This window comes from Amborella trichopoda, chromosome 3, assembly GCF_054954075.1.
Source record: "Amborella trichopoda isolate Santa Cruz 75 chromosome 3, AtrichopodaSantaCruz75HAP2 v2.0, whole genome shotgun sequence".
Classification (NCBI taxonomy): domain Eukaryota; kingdom Viridiplantae; phylum Streptophyta; class Magnoliopsida; order Amborellales; family Amborellaceae; genus Amborella; species Amborella trichopoda.
This window is the reverse complement of record NC_142338.1, coordinates 47,294,498-47,313,966: the sequence shown is the minus strand read 5'-3', so window position 1 is coordinate 47,313,966 and position 19,469 is coordinate 47,294,498. Positions and strand designations below refer to the sequence as shown.

The 19,469-nt window shown below is 35.4% G+C and overlaps 1 protein-coding gene and 1 long non-coding RNA gene across 4 annotated transcripts; one reads left to right on the top strand and one right to left on the bottom strand.

Annotated features, from left to right (window-relative positions):
* The first annotated feature begins 567 nt into the window (after positions 1-567).
* SCAMP5 (SCAMP family protein) lies at positions 568-13,161 on the top strand. Of its 3 annotated transcripts, none has more exons than XM_088860984.1 (13): positions 568-713; positions 6,120-6,268; positions 6,735-6,848; positions 6,957-7,019; positions 7,181-7,214; positions 7,324-7,446; positions 7,777-7,839; positions 7,950-8,043; positions 9,569-9,614; positions 9,689-9,756; positions 11,660-11,708; positions 11,815-11,880; positions 12,818-13,161. In XM_088860984.1, the coding sequence occupies exons 2-13, from the start codon at positions 6,239-6,241 to the stop codon at positions 12,854-12,856; spliced, it is 789 nt and encodes a 262-aa protein (XP_088717110.1). In that variant the 5' UTR covers positions 568-713; positions 6,120-6,238; the 3' UTR covers positions 12,857-13,161. The 3 variants fall into 3 exon arrangements, with proteins under 3 accessions (XP_088717110.1, XP_088717109.1, XP_011626934.1); XM_088860983.1 differs by having other exon boundaries at positions 6,105-6,268; XM_011628632.3 differs by lacking the exon at positions 6,120-6,268.
* Positions 13,162-17,276: 4,115 nt separating this feature from the next.
* Positions 17,277-18,537, bottom strand: LOC148782915 (uncharacterized). Its single transcript, XR_016051371.1, has 2 exons — positions 18,285-18,537; positions 17,277-17,738 (listed from the first exon to the last, which is right to left on the bottom strand). It is a non-coding gene; the product is annotated as an uncharacterized LOC148782915 (long non-coding RNA).
* Between the last annotated feature and the right edge of the window lie 932 nt (positions 18,538-19,469).

Here is a 19,469-nt window from a genome sequence, read left to right as displayed (position 1 = left end):
TTATGAATTGTGAGGTCGAGATGATCGATTTGAAGGTTCTATAGCATAAGAACAACCTTCTCAAGTGAGATTTTTAGATATACCTTACTCCTACACGTTGACACCTTAAATAAATTTTTTTCTACTTCATTCATGACAACAATTTAAAATCGCGAATTCGAATTCGAATCACCCAATTTTTGGCATCGGTTTATATGTGGGCAATCCAAGCCTATAAACTCTAATTCCTTCGCTTTAAATATTTTATGGAAAAGTCGATCATCAGTCAGCGGGTGCATGAGACCTCTGACTCAACAATGTGTAGGGCTTATGCGGTGTAGTTTTTTTTTTTAAAAAAATTGCATTTTACACATTAAAAATTTTATTTTATTTTATTTTTAAAAAATCATCGGTCGAAGCGCATTCTAGGCTTTCACAGGTTCATTTACCTGAATTGACAAGCTACTTTCCTCACCTCTCAAGGGCAATATCGTCATTGTACAAATGGACACAATTCCAATAAAACCGAAATCTCCCGCTTAATTTTCGTCGCCTTTATATAGAGCTAAACCACCGCTTTCGATACTCGCATGTTTCGGCAATTGCAACGCGTGGAAGGACCGCTCTTCCGCCTTTGAAGTTCTCTCTCTCTCAATTTTTGCCATTTCTGGGAAGAAATGCATCGCCACAACGACCCAAACCCTTTCGATGAGGAAGAAGTCAATCCATTTTCGGTAAGTTTTATCCAGATGTAATGGATTTGCGTTGCATTTGCTTCTAAATCACCGTTAATTTGTCGTAGTTTTGGTGTTGCTGATTTGCCCTATTTTTATTTTTTACTGTTTTTTTTATTCCATATCATTTTATGCATGCCATTGTTAGTAAGTTCTATTTAAACGAAGACGATTATTCATCTTTTTGCTGAGAAATTCAGTTGTTTTTTCTCATCGTTTTTCATGTTAGTGGTTGCCCCTTATTTTTCTCATCCTTTTCGCTGGCATGGTTTGCTACCTGTTTGATACCTTGATCTGCCTATTTGTGGTGATTTTCTCAAAATGGAATCGAATTTTATGAGTTTCCCTTGAAAATCGCTCCCAGTTTTTCAACATTTTTGTGCTAATTGTTTGCCCTAGTCGTATTGGGAATCTGTAATAATGTCTTGTTTATGTAGCATATCTTCCCCTTGATCTGATAACCTATTTTTTGTTACGATTTCCTTTAATAGCATCATTTCAGTTAGGTTTTGCTTGAACTTGTCTGTTAATTCTCATCATTTTTCGTGGTACTCATTTGGCTTAAATTTATTCTCATCATTTTTCGTGGTAATACATATTAACAAGTTTTTCCCATGTCTCGTTTCTCGGCCCTTTTACTCCCTTGATCTACCCTAATTAAATTTATTCCTTGAAATTCCTCGACCAGTTGGAATTAGCCCATTTTTGTTTATTTAACCATGTATTTTGTTGATCTGCCACAGTCTTCCTCTAAATTATTAAATCATTCTAAGCAATGGATTTCACTACTAGGAGTGAAAAATATCTGATAATCTATCTATTATATATTCTACTGTGATCTGCTTGTTTCCTTGAAATTTTTTGTTAACTTCTAAACCATTCATAATTATTAACTTATAAACCATTTATGACATGGTTTTGTCCTAGTCGGGTGTAATTTTCATCAATTTTTCAACTATATTCAGAGCTGATTTGACCTTTTTTCTTGGAAATTCTATCAATTTCCTGACTGTCTGATGCTATAGATTCACATAATGTATTGAAGGCTCGAATTAGTTTATCCCCCATTTTATACTTGTTGCCGAGCTGTATTTGAAGATTTCTATTGATTAGTGAGCCATTTATGTTGGACAGATAGTTTTTACACTCAGCCTTTATTAAATGCACCCAGTCTGTACAATTTAAACCCCATCATATTCAAATGTTCTATCAGATGGAACATTCTGAATTGTTGTGCAGTTAATAAATAAGCTGGTGTAAAAGCTAGCAAGCAGTCTGTGTTATCTAGTACTTATGCATTTTTCACTTATCTAATAAAGAACATCACCTTTCATAAATACAAAAGAGAAGAAGAGAAAAAGAAACCTCCCCCAGGTGCGTTAAAGCTACAACTGAAATCATCCATTAGAACCTCTCGTTTTTGTGTTTACAATTTGCCTTTGTTTAATTATGCCACGAAGCTCTTATGCTCCTGTTTTTTGTTAACTAGGTTTTCTCTTTCTAGTCTTCTCATACCGTTCTCTTTCATATTCCATTGTCTTTTTTCATATCATATTTTTGTCAATCAAGTCAATGTTTATCGACTTATGAATTTGTGTAGTTCCTTGAAATTTACATGCTATTTGTTCTAATAACTGGAAAAGTACTTTCTTTGGGGGTTTGACTTGTTGAAATGGATGTCTAATTCATGTTGGCCAACTTTTTCTGTTTCAATTTACCTTTTTTCTGGTTAAATTATTTTTGTACGGTGGCAAGTGTGTACCATTGATTTTTTGTTTGACGGTGTATCATGTGGCTCTGAGTTATTTGACTCTTCAATTCCACCTAGCTTTTTTGTTTTTTTATTTGCCAAACTTGAAAGGTTGTTAGGTTATTCAAAGCAGCATTATCAGAACCTGACTGATGGAAAACTAGATCTTGAGAAAAACTATATTTTTAATGCAAGTTATGATTTTTTGTTTTACATCTTTTATGGTTTCAATAAGTTTTCATCAATTCGGATCATTTGATGACCGTTGAACTGCTAATCGAGACAGAGTGAACACTTTTCAGGATGGGATCTAATGGTGGACACATGGATTACTTTGTGAGAATTCTCAAAATATAAAGATTGCACTAAATTAACATTTGACATCAATTTTTTATACTTAAGGACAAAGAAAACACACCTGTCAAACCCTGGCTGCCTTAGTCCCCCAAAAAATGATGTTTTAATTTAATTCTAAGCCCGCAAATCATCATTATTTACATATGGTTCAGTTTAACTCACACAATAAGCCAAAGTTCAATATTTTGGTACTGGAGGATGACATACTTAGAAATGTGAATGTTATGTGATGCTTTATTTAACAACTGTAGTATTCGTCACATATTGCGTTTGATCATTATTTAACAAAATGTTCAGATTGAATAGTGGATTTGATGTAGGGAGAAGATGAAGATAGGAAATAAACAAACTACAAGGATAAAATAAAAATAAAGGATGAGAGATTGTACCATTTAAGTTTACGGGGGAATCTACCCCAAAGGTTGAGAGATTTGACGCTTTAATTAGGTCTGCAAGGGAGTCCTTAAAACGATCTTTTTAGACCCAAAATAAATTATTCTTATCTGATGTTTTCTTTTGTCCAACACATATTTATAAGAGAAAAACATAAAACCTCACTTGTTTCTTTCAACACCCTAACCACTATTAAATTCTAGTCCGTCATATATTTAACATTTAACTTCCAATTGTACCCCTCAATTCTCTATAACTAAAAAAGGACACATATATCACAAAATAAAATGACACTCAGACCTAATTTTAGTATCCTAAAATATAGTAAAATAAAAAATTAAAAGCCCATTACATCATTCTCCCAGGGTTGGGAGGAGAGCTCGACCTCGAGCTTGTTGTGTTCATCGCATCTTTTAAGGACCATTTCAATAGTTGGTGATAAGTCCTACTATTTGCCTAGATACTATGTCTTCTTCAATGAACCTATTAATCCAACACTTAAAGTGCAACTTGTATTGGAACGTTGGGATGTCAAGTATAATCTAAGACTTCTCCTTCCAGCTCCTTGTGAAACATGGGGAGATCGACCTTGATACTGAGGTCACTTGGATGTTTCTTAGGTTATGGTGCTTGCATCAAAATTTGCTCAGTACGTATGGGATTAGCCCCTAGAGTCGGTCATGGAGCTCAATTTATCCCTAGGGTAAGATTTGGTGCCAGTTATATGAGAAGTTAACCTTTATTCAAAAAAAAAAAAAAAAAAACCTATCGTAATCATTTAAACTGTTGATTTAATTCACCAATTTCTCTTAGAAGTTCGACGATTTCTCCTTGAAATTCTTGGATCTTGACTCAAATATCTTCCATGGTTTTATTTATGTCATGATTCACAATCTCCATGATATCCTCGATCATAAGAGTCATTTTTGGTGGCATTGTGATGCATGGATTTTCTGAAGCTTTGATACCAATTGATGTGGGGAAGAGGGAGGAAAAAAATGAATAGACCAAAAAAATAAAAAATAAAATAACCGAATGAGAGAATATACCTTCTCTCTGGGTCTGTAGGGGTGTCCACCCTAGAGAAATGTTTTTCATAAGGCCCAAAATAATTTGTTCTTCTTTTATTTTTTGTCTAACACTGCATATTTATAGAAGAATAACTCTAGAAACCTAACTTGCTTCTTAAGAAACCCTAACCACCATTAAATCCTTGCCCTTCATCTATTTAACATTTAACTTTATACTATACTCCTCAATTCTTTGCAACTAAAAAAGACGCATGTACCATAAAATAAAAATAGAACCCAAATAACCCTAAACCTAATTTGAGTATCTAAAAAACTAGTAAAATAGAATTAAAAACCCGCTACATCAGGATTTAATTTTTGGGCATTGGATGGAATTCATAAAAAAAAGGTACACCGGATGGAATATGGTAATTTTTTTGGATAATGATAAGAGTTGGATTTAACTAGTATGGATTCAATTATTTACTAAAGAAGTAAAATACTATCCAAATACAGCATTTATAGTCCAAATACATCATTTATACTGTTTTGGTAATTGTTGTTTTATGCAACAAGGAGATCCCTTTGGACTTAATTGTTTCTAACTCTTGATTGGTATGGTTTGTGCTAACTCTTCAGTTGTATGATTCATGAGTAAGTTTCAACTGTGTTCATTAGAAGAAAAAAAATGTTATTAATCCTATTGATAGTAATTTCATTAATTTCTCATGAACCATAGTAAAATGAAAGAAACTACATCATATTGAGGACATGCTCTTGAACGTTATAAGACGTAAATGTTGTTACAATGGATTTTAACGATCATAAAAACTGGAGGTCTGTTGATTGTAGCATATAAATATACATTCCTTCAATAGTTGTTATCAAGGTTGGATATTCCAATATATTCACATGGTAACTTTGGTTTATAATATATATAAATATATATATATATATATATATATATATATATATAGGATAATGAGTATTATATAATCAAAACATGGTTTCTATCATGGAATTTGGAATTATATTGGTAACTGGTCGAAGAAAAAGAAATGTTTTTGAACATCAGAAATATTATCTCTGGAGACTTATAGATACCATGGGAGAGATACGTGACAGCAACCATGAGAAGCTTTTTAAACTCCAAATACATCTTTAGAAGTACTAGTGACACAACAGATATTCCTTTTGGTTTGGGAGGCAGGGTTAAGCTCTTTCGTAGGGAAGAATGTGGATGTCTTGTGAAACAGGTTACCACTTTCCACTGGTTTACTTCCATATTGGTTCCACTGGTTTACTTCCATCTTGGTCTCTGCCAGCTATGATGTGACCTGATGTATCTGTTCCTCATTGCATTTATCATTAAAACAAGAACACAAAAGTATGATTGCTAAGTTGTGATTAAATTTTGAATCATTTAGACAAATTCCCCATAAATGAGTTTGCAAAATACATATGCCGAACTGTTTGTGGCAAAAATGTCATCTTTATTCATTCACTTGATGAGCTGGCTTCTGGCCAACCTACATTGCTCAAGGATTATATAAAAAGACTACTGTTGCTGGAGTCTGCAAGTTTAATACGATTGCTTGCCTCTAAGTGTGGAACATACCTTTTATCATTGAATTGCTCAGGAATGTAATCAATTTCAAATCTGTGTTTCTGTTGAATGATGTTTTAAATGAAGTTTCTTGATCGCCTTTATTGTCTGCTCATAAACCAGTGAACATGCTGCATGTCCATTTTTTATGATTCTTCTTGTGTGAAGCACTAAAATTAGTTGTTAACTCCTTCCCAAATCCTTGAATTGCTGATAGTGTTTCTGAGCTACTAGATATTGGCTGTCATTAGTATCTGATATGATTCTTAAATAAGTTAATGAGGTTGCAGATTGACTTTAAGAAGAAGAGGTAGTAACTTTGCAGATGGTAGGCTGGTTTGAGGTTCACAAAATTATGCAGAAGAAAGGTGTGGACATGTGACAATGTGCTTATTTAAGTCCTCGGGACATGCTTATTTCAGTCGAAGTGACATTGAATGTATGATCTCAATGCACGTTTGAAACTCTTATTTGGTTGAAAGCCATTTCATTTTATCGGCTTTATTTTAATTATTACTTTGTTATATTTTTATTTTATCTGGATAAACTCTAGAGTTACATTGATACATGTTAAACCGATTGGCTAATGTTATTGCTCCTAATCCCTGGTTGAAGACTTTAAGCAGTCTTTTACGCGGAAGGTCTAGCTGAAAGTGTTTAGAGAAAAGATTTAGCTAAAATAGGCTTGAGATCAGCTGTTTATGTTGTATTTAAATGGGAAGTCATTGGTTTTTGAGGTATTAATTGTTAATTTTTCTGCTTTATTTATGTGATAATAACTTGAAGAATGATGCAACTTGCATGGAATGTTAGATACTTGACACTTGTTCTTAGAATTGTGAAATGTACTGAATTTGAGGACCAGTTTACTTCTAGGATGGGATAACTAATAGGAATCTTTGCAGCATGCAAGTGCTCCTCCAGGTTCAAGATCCCGCCTTTCTCCTCTTGCCCATGAACCTGTTGGCTTTGGCTATAATCAGGATGCAACAGTTGACATACCACTGGACACAATAAATGTATGCTGTTATTTTCTGTTTTTATTTATTTATATTTTTTATGAGTATGGTACAATATATGAATATGTCCACTCTATAAAGTTTCATAGATTGTATTTAAATATGCAGGATCCCAAGAAAAAAGAGAAGGAGCTAAAAGCATGGGAAATAGACTTAAAAAGGAGGGAACAGGTTATTTTTTTTTTTCCTTTGAAGCATTTTATTTAATTTTGGCTTTTGGATTGAGTTGTGGAAGTAAGTCAGTAGCTTTATTTATTCATCATCTTTTGGTAATTCCCATGCGTTGATGTTCCAAAACAGGAAAGTCTCTAACCAAAATTTATATATTGCAGGATATAAAGCGAAGGGAAGAGGCTGTTGCAAGAGGTAAACCAGGAAGTTCTGGTTTGATGTGCTTGTTGATAAATTAGTTAGTTTTTTTACATTATTTTCAGTTTATATGGTTGAACTCATGGTTTGGATATCGATGATACAGCTGGAGTGGTCACAAACGAGAAAAACTGGCCGCCATTGTTTCCTATCATTCATCATGACATCGCAAACGAAATACCACCTCATGCTCAGAGGTTGCAATATGTGGCCTTTGCGAGTTGGTTAGGTATGTTGTGGCATATTGTTTTAAACATTTTGATATGATCTGCTATAGATAGATGTTCTGGTTTCCTATTTTCTGGCTCCCTCATATATGGCATTTTTGTTAAATAAAATTATGCTATTGGGGAATGGAACATTACTTGGGCAGTGCACACTAGTACGCAAGCTTTTGGTTGCCCCTAATCAAGGGTGATTTCTATTTCGTAGAAAATAGGAAAATGCAATCACTTTGCATTTTGGAATGAACTGTCAAGTTAGTTTGCAATTTTGCAATTGATATTGCATTTTTTTGTTACGTACACTGCCTATTTCTAACACAGCGTTGCCTTTGCAGGTATAGTTCTCTGCCTTGTATTCAATGTTCTTGCAGTGACTATTAATTGGATCAAAGGAGCAGGTGAGCATTAGTTTAACTTGTCATTAAATGTGGCTAAATACTTGGAGTTCAGGTTGTTTGTAAAATCTGTATTCACGGGGGATTTCTTATATTCATTGAAATGATGACAGGGGTTAAAATCTGGTTCCTTGCTGTCATTTATGCTTTGCTTGGATGTCCTCTTTCATATGTGTTGTGGTACAGGCCTTTGTACCGTGCCATGAGGTAAGATTTTTTCATTATGTTTTCATATAAAAGTTTGGTGGTTACAGATAAACTCTTTCTGGTTAGGTCTGTTCTCCTTGATAGACCATCACATTTGTCTGCATTCTGAGTTGAAGAGAAACATCGTATGGGTAATAAACGACATAATAAGCTGTTCTTATCTGTAATTAGCTCTGTGTCCTTGATTTCTTGAACATGGAAGACATGATAGCGAGGTTGTATGAGAACTTGATATTGGTGATATAATATCTTAAATTATTATATGTGCTTGTGACCATTTTAAGACTATTCCATGTTCTTAACACAATAGGAAATGATTAGAGGTTTATAAAGTTCTCTGTTTTCTAGAATTGCATCCTTATTTATTTAATGGCGACTAGCATATGAACCTTTTTCAGCTACTGGTATTAAATTTAGCAGACCAACCTGTGAGCCACTATCAATAGGTATAACAAACATTGGTGAAAGTGGATTCATTTTACTATTAGGAATGCTGGCATGAAACCACATGACCAGTAGGTGTTTCTTTGTGATTTGATTTGGCTAATGAACTTTCTCATTTCATATTATTTTCTATTCTTTCAACACGTAGTTCTTAGGTTATTTATTTGAGATGTTATTTATCAGCCATAGGTTAAAGTCTCCCACTGCTTTTAGCAACCGTTTTTTCCCCGTGGTGCGAGAAAAGGTTATCTGTGCCATATATCTCCTGTTAGGGATCGAGATGTGGCTGGTAGGCATGTCATTGGTAGATATGTTGGGAATCGCATGTTATAGGCAATTTGTTTTCAAAAACAGTTATTCTGATGTGATGCATGCTTGCTACAATGTGCAGGTGATTAAGAAATTTTTTAGTACTTTGTGACGTCACTAACTGGTGTTATTTATTGCTACTTATACACAGCTTTCTTTGCGTCTTTGATATGCGTGAGTTGGACATGGTGTTATGACATTCATAGATGTGGGAATCTTCTATATTTACATCATTTTGTGAGCTAGAAAGTATGTGATTTTATGATCAAAAGAAGACAAATTGAAACTAGAAAAATAGAAGATCAGTGGTAAAGCATATATTGGTAGTAATTGATAATAATATTTTGGTAGTTTTAGACTAGGAGTGTCTATTGTAAATTTATTTTTCTCAATTGCAGAGTTTCTTCTGTGATTTAACCCCATGGGTGTTTCAGTTTTTTTTTTTCCCCTTAACGGCTACGGTAACTAATTCGGCACCAAGTTTTTACATTTTGTTGGCTTGGGTTAATGTTGTCTTATCTACAAAAATTTTTAGTTTGAGAAACATTGTTGCTTTATTGATGGAAAGTAAAGTAACAAGAGATTAACACTGGTTTGTCTGCAAGACAACATTACTTGGTATGGATTGAGATACTCATTATCATGACCAAATTGGAGTGGGACTCTGGGAGGCTGACTATTTCAATGACATTTGGGATAACCCACAATTCTTTTAATCAAGGCATTTCATTGATGAATGTGGTCTAAGCAAGTTTTGTTTCTGATTATCCAGGACGGACAGTGCCTTCAAATTTGGCTGGTTCTTTATGTTGTACTTGGTGAGTTTATATGCACATGTGTAACATGGGGTAGTTCCCTTCCTGTCCCATTATTGACAACTGTTGTGGTGCAGTTTCACATTGGCTTCTGCATATTTGCTGCCATTGCCCCTCCTCTCTTTTTCAAGGGGAAGTCATTGACGTAAGTACTTTTTATTCGTTTTATTTTAAAACCATGTTCAAAGGTGTTGATATAAGTTCTATATTCCAATTGATGACTCTGCGCTTATTATCTCTTCTTGATGCTACACGCTGGACTATTTGTTGAATATATTTTGAACAGTTATATTATCTTTTGGGCAAGTTTTTTTTATGGATGGGCTGTCCATTTTTACTGCATTGAAGGACCCCCTTAAAAACTGTCCATTTGTTGGACGGCAGCTGCCACTCTAGCTGCAACTCTGCACTGTCCATTTGTTGGATTACAAGATCTAGACTTTTAAGCTCTCTCTCCCTCTCTCTCTCTCTCTCTCTCTTTCTCTTTCTCTTTCTCTTTCTCTTTCTCTCTCTCTCTCTCTCTCTCTCTCTCTCTTATGGAATTGATCACAAGGTGAATCGAGAGCAGTTTGCAATATTTCTGGTCCTATGAATCCTCCTAACATGGTTTTTCAGTGGTTCGTCAACACTTTAGAAAGGGACAGCCCTGTCCTTTGGAAGTATTTATTTGTTCTTTTATATTCCAATCATAAAATCACAGACTTTTACCTCTTTGGAAATCTTAGTTGGATTGGCATATCCTGCACTCGAGGCCATATCTCTGTTTTGGCTTCATATCCTGGATACATCAGTCCAAAAAAGTTGTAGTTATTTGCATATCAAACGATTTGCAAAATCCAAGTTTGGTAAATAGAGTTAGAGGAGTTAGAGGGAGAAAGGGTGTGATTAGAGACGAGTTACAGAGAGGGCATTGTGAGAGAGGGGGACAGGAGTTAGAGAGACAAAGAACACTATTAGAACTAGAGGAGCGAGAGAGATGGCCTGGTTAGAAAGAATGGAGTTGGAAAGAGAAAGGGCACTTCTAGAGAGAGGAGTTAGAGAGAGAAAGGGCACACTGTTAGAGAGAGAAAGGCCAGAACTATATAGAGATAGAAAAGACATAGATAGCAATGGCACAGTTAGGGAGAGTTAGAGAGAGAAAGGGCAAGGTTAGAGAGTGGAGTTAGAGAGTGCAATTAGCGAGAGTTCGGAGAGGGAAAGGGCATAGAGAGAGGATTTAGAGAGAGGGCACAGTCAGAGAGAGAATGGGCAAGGTTAGAGAGAGATAGGAGTTAGAGAGAAGGGGCATGATTAGAGTGAGAAAGGAATCAGAAAGAGCATGGTTAGAGAAAGACGGGTTGGAGAGAAAAATGAGTAATGCTCAATGGGTTTAACTGTCAAATGCCATCTCAGTTTCAGCCCTGCAGTACACAAATGCACCTCTTTGGGTGAGGTCCTCTTGGTATCCTTGTAAGAGTCGTAATGAAGGCAAGCCATCTCTTTCTATAGCCACAACCTGGGTGGACTCATTCATTCTGTTGAACATCCATTTTATTAAATTTGAGTACATCTAAAAAGAGGGATAATGCCTTTGTGGCCACAGAAGTCCCAGTGCATAGGGTCTGAAAAGCTCCAATATCATTTTCCTTGAAATAAGATTTTATTTGAAGCTCCAAACCCCCCAGATCTGCATGCATTTAAATGGACGCTCCAAACCTAATAGGGTGGCAGCTTATCTGGAGTATTTTTGGAGCTCTGAATAATTGTTTTGGGAGGATATTGTTTTTGGAGCAGAGTTGGATTTTGGAGTTCTTTTTGGGTTTCTCACTCTTATCACAATGTAATGAATGACGTGAGGCAACACTGGCTATTGTTGTTTCCCTGGCAACAACAAAGCATTTTTCATAAAAGTCATTTATGAGAATTTTAGAATACACAAGGTGAATAAGTCATTGTAGAATAGCAGTTTGATGCATCATTGTATTCATGCCAGATGCCTGGTTTTGATTACCCAGCAAGTTGCACATTTCCATTTATATATATCACATTGCTTTTATTTTCTTGTTCAGAGGTATTCTTCCAGCCATTGATGTCTTCTCAGACAGTGTCTTTGTGGGGGTAAGTTTTCCAAAGACTCTCTCTCTCTCTCTCTCTCTCTCTCTCTTCTTTTCCTATTTGAGATAACATTAATTTTTTCCTTCGAATTTCCTTTTTTCACTCTCAGATTTTCTACTTGGTTGGGTTTGGACTCTTCTGTTGTGAGGCGCTGCTAAGCATTTGGGTACTTCAGGTTAGCATGGGAATTCCCCCTTCTCTCCCCAATTTTGGAATTAGTGACTGTCACTTTCCTATATTTTGGAATATATTCACATAATGATAAAAGTCCCATGTAGTTTACGATTTAGAAATCACCAATTGAAGAATAATCCTGATTTTAGTTTTTGGATGGGGTTTGGGTGTGTCAGCTGGCACACCTATTCAAATGTGTTGTCCTCCAAAAAACCGTCTTAGATATGGATTTCAGACCTAAAATTGTATTGCTTGATAATGTCGATTACTACGGTCATGAATTTGAAAAACGAAAAAAGAGAGAAGGATTTTGAACTTCAATAGACTATTTTAAACTTTGTTTTTGGAGTTCAATCGTTATTCATTTTAATTCTTTGCAGATCATGATATTTGCACAATTTCTTGTGTTGTAAGATCACTAATCCGAGAGAAATTCATCTAAAGTGGGACCTAGGATGTGCTTTGTATTCTAGACTCTAAATCCATCTCTAAGATGGATTTTAGAAGGTTTTTTTTTTTTTTTTTAAAAAAAGGATGGATATTAGAAGAAGAGAACATTTAAACAGAACCTCATTTAAATTTTTTTCCTAGTGTTTTTTTTTTTGCTTTGCTTACCTTTACTGGCTTTAGCATTCGTTTATATTCAGCTTCAATTGTGAGTCAAATGCTTTGGCCTTTCTCATATATTCTACTCCGTTTCTCTTGTCTGTTTTTACTCTCTCGGATGCACGTTCATGCACACACATCAAAACTCTCTCTCTCATGCACAAATACACATGAGAAACTCCCCCTTGCCCCCAACAAAAGATAAAAGAAAAAGAGACATCAAACACATTTTTACTCTCCCCATAGGGTGGATGGAATTTTTTGCTTGTGTTAGGCAGCTTTTGCACTCTCACCCCTTAACGTGGGTGGAATTTTTTGTTTGTGTCGAGCAGCAAGTATACACATACTTCAGAGGAGCCCATAGGACGTGAGCCCTCCCTGTAAATGTGGATCAGAGGTTGTGCTGCTACGCTTCTCTGATTATTGCAATATGCCACTTCTCGAACACACCCTGCCACTACCCAAACACATTTCCATCATGGGCTCTCGTTTCCTAGTACTGTTGATATTTGATTTAAATTTGTGAGCTGTTTAGATGTAAACCGCAGATTAGTCTTGCTTTTTCTTGCTCTTTCTAGTTGCAGGGTGTATACGGGTTTTGTGTATCTATTGTTTTACTGCCATGTGCTGCGTTTTGTTACATTTAATTGAGAACACATTGAGCTTGGGTGGCGTAGAGCACTTGGCCCTTCTCTCTCTCTCTCTCATTCTCATTTTGGCAAATTTTGCCCCACTATTTTCCCCAAATAGTTGATGATGATGATGATGTTTATGGGGAAGTATAAGATCACTGTAGCATGGTGAAATGTAGGTTACAACTAACATCAGTTGCCGTTTATAGCCAGTGTTTTAAAAATTGGATGGTCTCCCACCATTTCGATTTAGATCGGCTGACAGCTCAGCCGGTTAGGTGAATTTATACAAGGTTTTTGAGATCTCAAGTTAATCTAAAAACAATGTTTTTATGATACTTCTGAAACCATGATTTATAGGGTGGATTGCTCCAATTTTGTGGGAGACTCGGACTGGTCCCCAGACTGTTTTAAAGCTGGCTCAGGTGGTTCTTAAGTGGGCTCAATGTCTTTTAAAATGCTGTTTACAACAATAGATCATGTGAACGCTCCCCTCCATTTTGTCAAGGTTCTCTTGTGGAATGATCATCTTTGAATTGAGGTGGCTGATATTACCATGGGACGGCTTGCTAAAGTCTGTCTTAAGATTTGAAATGGCTTATTCATGGGCTTTTTATATTTGAAAAGCTTGATTGGATTCTCCATTTTATGCAGATAAACCAAAAAAGCACAGGGAAGTTTTTATTAGTAACATTTGCATTGAAGATCCACCTTACCGAAACAAGCCAAAAATCATTTTAGAAAACTATATTTATTGTTGGATTCATTCATGATTTTGGTCCCTTTTAGGATTCCAAGTACGACTAAGTAAACATGGTTATTTATTAGACTTTGAAGTAAACTTGGGCAGCCTATACTTCCTAATACGTGGTTTGCATGCTAGGAACATGATACCAAATTCATTGATACGTTATCTTTGCTCTTTTATTTACTGTTTTGGAGCACATAGATATCTCGAAAAAGTGGACATGGTCGAAACAAATTTTTCATGTCAGATACAAATCCTTTTAACAATATTTGTTCTCATATAAAAAACACAAGCTTTCATTTTCTGGAATTTGCAAAATGAAAACATGTAGAATTGACTAAAGAAAGGAGATTTATACTATTCATTACTAAATGTAATTAAAGTTTATTAACAGTCTTAAATTATTACAGCATCTCGCATTTGGGTTGAGCTTAAGGCGTATCGGTCTAACCATGCCATCATGTAGAATACTACGTACGATCTTCTTTTTTTAATTTCTTGATTGCTTGTTCTTGATCTTTTGTTTCTAGATTATATATATATATATATATATATATATATATATATATATAGGGTGTTAGTATTTTTTTATTTGAAAAATACTTATATCTATTTAAAAGAACACTATGGTTTTACTGTTCTTTCCTAAATTGCTTTATAGAGAGAGATGTGGGTTTGAGTCCCACATTGAAGACGATAGAGTTTATTTAGCTGTATTTAAGAGCATGTATTCTCATGCAATATACTCTAAATACAAAAGAGAGAAGGTGCATGTATATGCGATAAAATTACGATTGTATTTGATGCTAAAATTTATGGAATTGTATATAATGAGACTATTTACTTTTCATTATTCCATTTTCCCAAGTACGTAAAAACAATTCAAATTGAAGTAAATTGATAATAATCTTTTCAAAAAGGAAACTGACCCAAATTAAATACCTACTAACCCAAATTCAAATATTCAGAATCTTATTCAATTTGGAAACTACTACCTACTCCTAATTCAAATTATGAATTTCCTAACATTCCACCCCCCTCTACAGATTAACCTTGTCGTAAGGTTGGAAATCTGGAAAGCGTTCACACCATCCATGATACACCTACCATGTCACATCCTCCTTAGGCAGGTCAGCCCACAGAACCAACACTTCAGGCATTGCACCATCTGCCTGTGAAGTATAGCTTCAGGTTGAGGAAGAGCTCTATCCTTCGCCAATGGTGGCAGCTCTGGTTCGGCCCAACCTCTAGTCCAAGCTTCTTCTCGCCTAATGATACATGAAACATCGTATGCAGTTTCGATCCTGTAGGAAGATTGAGCTTGTAGGCAACCAACCTAATGTGCTGAGCAATCAGAAATGGTCCATAATTCCGCGGGGCCAATTTAAGGTTGGGACGTAAGGCTAGAGAAGTTTGTCGGTATGGCTGCAACCTTAAATAGACCATGTCTCCCATTGTAAATTCAATTCTCTCTGAACAGTATCTATCGTGCTGCTCTTTCATTCGGTTACGAGCCATAGCTAGATTCTCTTTCAATTCCGATAGTATCTGGTCGCGACTTTGCAACTCTCAGTTCACCTCATCGACATATGTCATCCCTGGTTGGTGATTGTCTGCCATACACCACGTCGAATGGAGACATTTTTTCTTTTTGATAGAAAATAGAGACATTTTTGTTTTTTTTCTTTTGATAGAAAATGGAGACATTTTTATTGTTGTCTGATAAGCAATGTTTTACCACCATTCAGCCCATGGGAGCCATTTTGCCCCTTGTCGTGGTCGATTGCCAGTGAAACACCAAAAATAGGTTCCTAAACAATGGTTAAGGACCTCAGTTTGCCCATCCATTTGCAGGTGGTAAACGGTGCTCATTCACAGTTGTGTTTCCTACCATTTAAAATATCCTTGCCAAACCTCACTTATGAGCAACCAAAACCATACCCGCAATGGTTTAAAAAACGGATCGGTGACCCTGATCGGGCTTCCAAAAAACCGATCCGGATCAGCGAATCGGCGATTAGGATCGGGAATCGGGTGAATCGATCAGAATAAAGCTTAAAAAAAATTCGACAAAAATTATTAAAATTCATTATAAATATTGTTTTTTAGGAATTCAATAAAAAATGAGGGTACTCCATTAAGAATTTTCATGTTTTTGAATGAATATGCGAATATTGATATGTTCTTTCCCTGCATGAACCGCCATTCAGCATTTAATTTACAGTATTTCATGCTCATCCCTACACTGTTGCTGTTGGGACTCGATATGTGAATAATATGGCTGGGATAGGGTGGCCTCAGAATCATCATCTCTCTCATTTTCTCTTTGAATAATATGGATTTTAAAAAAATAATAACAAATTTTCAAAAAAATCGATCATGGATTAAAAAAAAAATCACAAATTTTCAAAAAGTTCTATCATGGATTACAAAAAAAAATTCGATCATGGATTAAAAAAAAAAAATCACAAATTTTCAAAAAATTCAATCATGGATTACATAAAATTCGATCATGGATTACATAAAATTCGATCATGGATTACATAAATTCAATCATGGATTACATAAAATTCGATCATGGATTACAAAAAAAAACAAACAAAAAAAAACAAAAAATTCAATCGTGGATTACAAAAAAAGGAAAAAACAGTTCGATCATGGATTACAAAAAACTCTATCATGGGTTACAAAAAAAGCAAAAAACAAAAAATTCAATCATGGATTACAAAAAAAAAAACAAACATTTCGATCATGGATTACAAAAAAAAAACAAACATTTCGATCATGTATTACAAAACATTCGGTCATGGATTACAAAAAATTCTATCATGGGTTACAAAAAAAAAACAAAAAAAGCGATCATGGATTACAAGAAAAGAAAACAAACATTTCGATCATGGATTACAAAAAATTCTATTATGGGTTACAAAAAACCAAAAAATTCGATCATGGATTACAAAAAAACAAAAACAATTCGATCATGGATTACAAAAAAACAAAAACAATTCGATCATGGATTACAAAAAAACAAAAACAATTCGATCATGGATTACAAAAAAATCGATCAAGTATTACAAAAAAATCTATCATGGATTACAAAAAAAAAAAAAAAAACCGTACGGACTCGCCGATTCACTGTTCGGACTCGCCGATTCCGTACAGTGAATCGGCGAGTCACTGTACGGAATCGTCCGGTTCTCTCTAGAACCGGATGATTTCCAATTTTTCAACCGATCCGGTCCCTTTTCGCGAATTCCAAGTCGAACCGGGCGAGTTCGATTCGACTCGGCGTTTTTTAAAACGCTGCATACCCGTAACCCAAGTTAATTCGCGAGGTTTCTTAAATCTGCTTGTGAGATAAGCATGAAATATGTACAGGATCATCATTAGAACCATCATACTTGCCGACCATTGATGAACTGATCAGATTAACTAACCAAATATTACTTCAGTCAGTATACATTGAATAGAGGCAAAAGCCTCTCTAACCGTTAAAGGATAGTAAAAAGTCATAGCAAAACCCGTAGTAGCTACTTGTACTATTCCCCCACACTTACTATTGATTGGGGCATCCCGTGCAACTTGGCAACATCACGAATAAAAGCATAGGCCACTGATACCGTTGTGTAGAGGTGGGAGAGAGCGCAAATGTGAGCATACTTAATAAGCCCATCCACCACAACCATTATTGTGCTTTTATCGTTTGAAAAAGGCAAGCCATCGATAAACTACGTCTCCCAAACTTGCTTAGGAATGGGTAATGCTTGCAGCAGCCCTGGTAGAGAAATTGTCTCCTTTGGCACATGTCACACTCTGCTACAAAATGCTTCACATCTTTTCTCATTCCATGCTTTGGACAACCCCTTGTAGGTCCTTTAGTAACCAGAATGACGTGAAACAAGTTTAGGAATGCCTCCTTAAATTGTAATGCGACTATAAGGGCCAATCACCCTTTGACCTACATAATGTGTACCCCGGAACAACCATCGGGACTAATATTAAGTTGTTGAGTGATGTCCCTTGTCTCGGCATGGTCTTGACCATTGCTAGAAAAACCGGGCGATATCACTAACAGTATGTGATTAGAGCAGAACCGGTCATTTGGATAGTTTTGGAGATTGATCGGTATTTAAAAAAAATTTCAAAAAAAAATATTTAAATTCCCAAATATAAAAAATTTCGTTTGTAATGTATTTTTTAATATTCTTTATATTATGATAAAAATTAAAATTTGTCTTTACCATTAATACTCTAATTCAAACATCGATTCATTAAAATATATTCTTTTTATTAATTTTCGACTTCATTTGAATGTATTTTATTTTAATCATTCATTATATACTTTTCATATTTGAGTAGATTTTTATTTTATATATTTTTTATTTTTTCAATACTTCTTTTTTACTACTCGAGACTTACCCGGTTAGAACGATTGAATCGATCAGCTTATCGGTTAGACCGGTTTGACTGCTTCCGGGCCCATATCCAGTTAACCATTCCGTTTCAATTTTGCGAACACGACACTCCCTTCCAGTATCCTTGGCAAAAGAGAAAACTGTGGCACGGAAATAGCAGCTGCAATCTCTCCTTTAAATTGCCAGGATAAAGCATCAGCTGCCAGATTATCCTTTCCCTGTACACGATCTCATAGCATACCTAAGGTGTAAACTTGCTACTTCAAAGAATGAGGTTTCAGTGATCCGTCCGTATTTGGATCCAATATCTTTGAAAATACCAAAATACAATACTAAATAACCTAAAATAATAATAAATTAAAGGACATAGGGGTCCCCATGAGGGCTGATGTCACCCTCATCTTAACCATGGAAGAGGGTGGCATCATCCTTACCATGGAGATGACATGTAGACATTCATTTAAGCCAGGGACTGTCTTTGATCGTCATTACCTCAAAACAATTTCAAAAAAACGGATTTTTTTGCCTAGATAAATCGAGAAAATTCACATAAATCCATAAAAATCATTTTAATGATTTTTCATCAAAACAAATTATTTTGACATTGATTAAAAACATTTACAAAGGAAATTAAGATCATTGGAGTCGAATTACAAAACGAAATACTCCACTCGGCTAGACCCAAAATCCAAAACAACTTTCTCACAATAACCAACATATAATCACATACTTATGATTTTAACCTATCAAAGTCAAATCGATGTGCGACTCTGAATCCCCAAGTTTAAATAAATTCCAAGTACACCCCCTAAAGGACATACACACAAGATGCAGGAGTTCCTCTCTCGATGCATATGCGTATCCCTATCCAGTGAATCCTTGGAAAAGCGGCTTCCCATACATTACGATTGTATATACATACTACAAAAAGGTTTGTAATAGTCGGGAATTTAGGCCAATACCCTCTATTGACCCTAATATTCCCACACATGATTTTTAGTCATCAAGCTCATATATAAATCGTATTGCCCTGACCCATTACTCAATCAAGAGGCACAAACATAACAACCGATCCTAACTTAGAAGTAACCCTCAACCCTCTCTGTACCTCCCATATATAAATCATCCTCATGACCTAATCGGGGTTCCATGACTGTTGGTCCTAGTATGTCCAGATCCTAAAGTCATG

Coding starts and splice junctions, on each gene's coding strand:
- SCAMP5 (XM_011628632.3), top strand. CDS start 657: ATGCATCGCCACAACGACCCAAACCCTTTCGATGAGGAAGAAGTCAAT. Junction 714..6,734: donor AAGAAGTCAATCCATTTTCG/GTAAGTTTTATC, acceptor GAATCTTTGCAG/CATGCAAGTGCTCCTCCAGG. Junction 7,020..7,180: donor ACTTAAAAAGGAGGGAACAG/GTTATTTTTTTT, acceptor TATATATTGCAG/GATATAAAGCGAAGGGAAGA.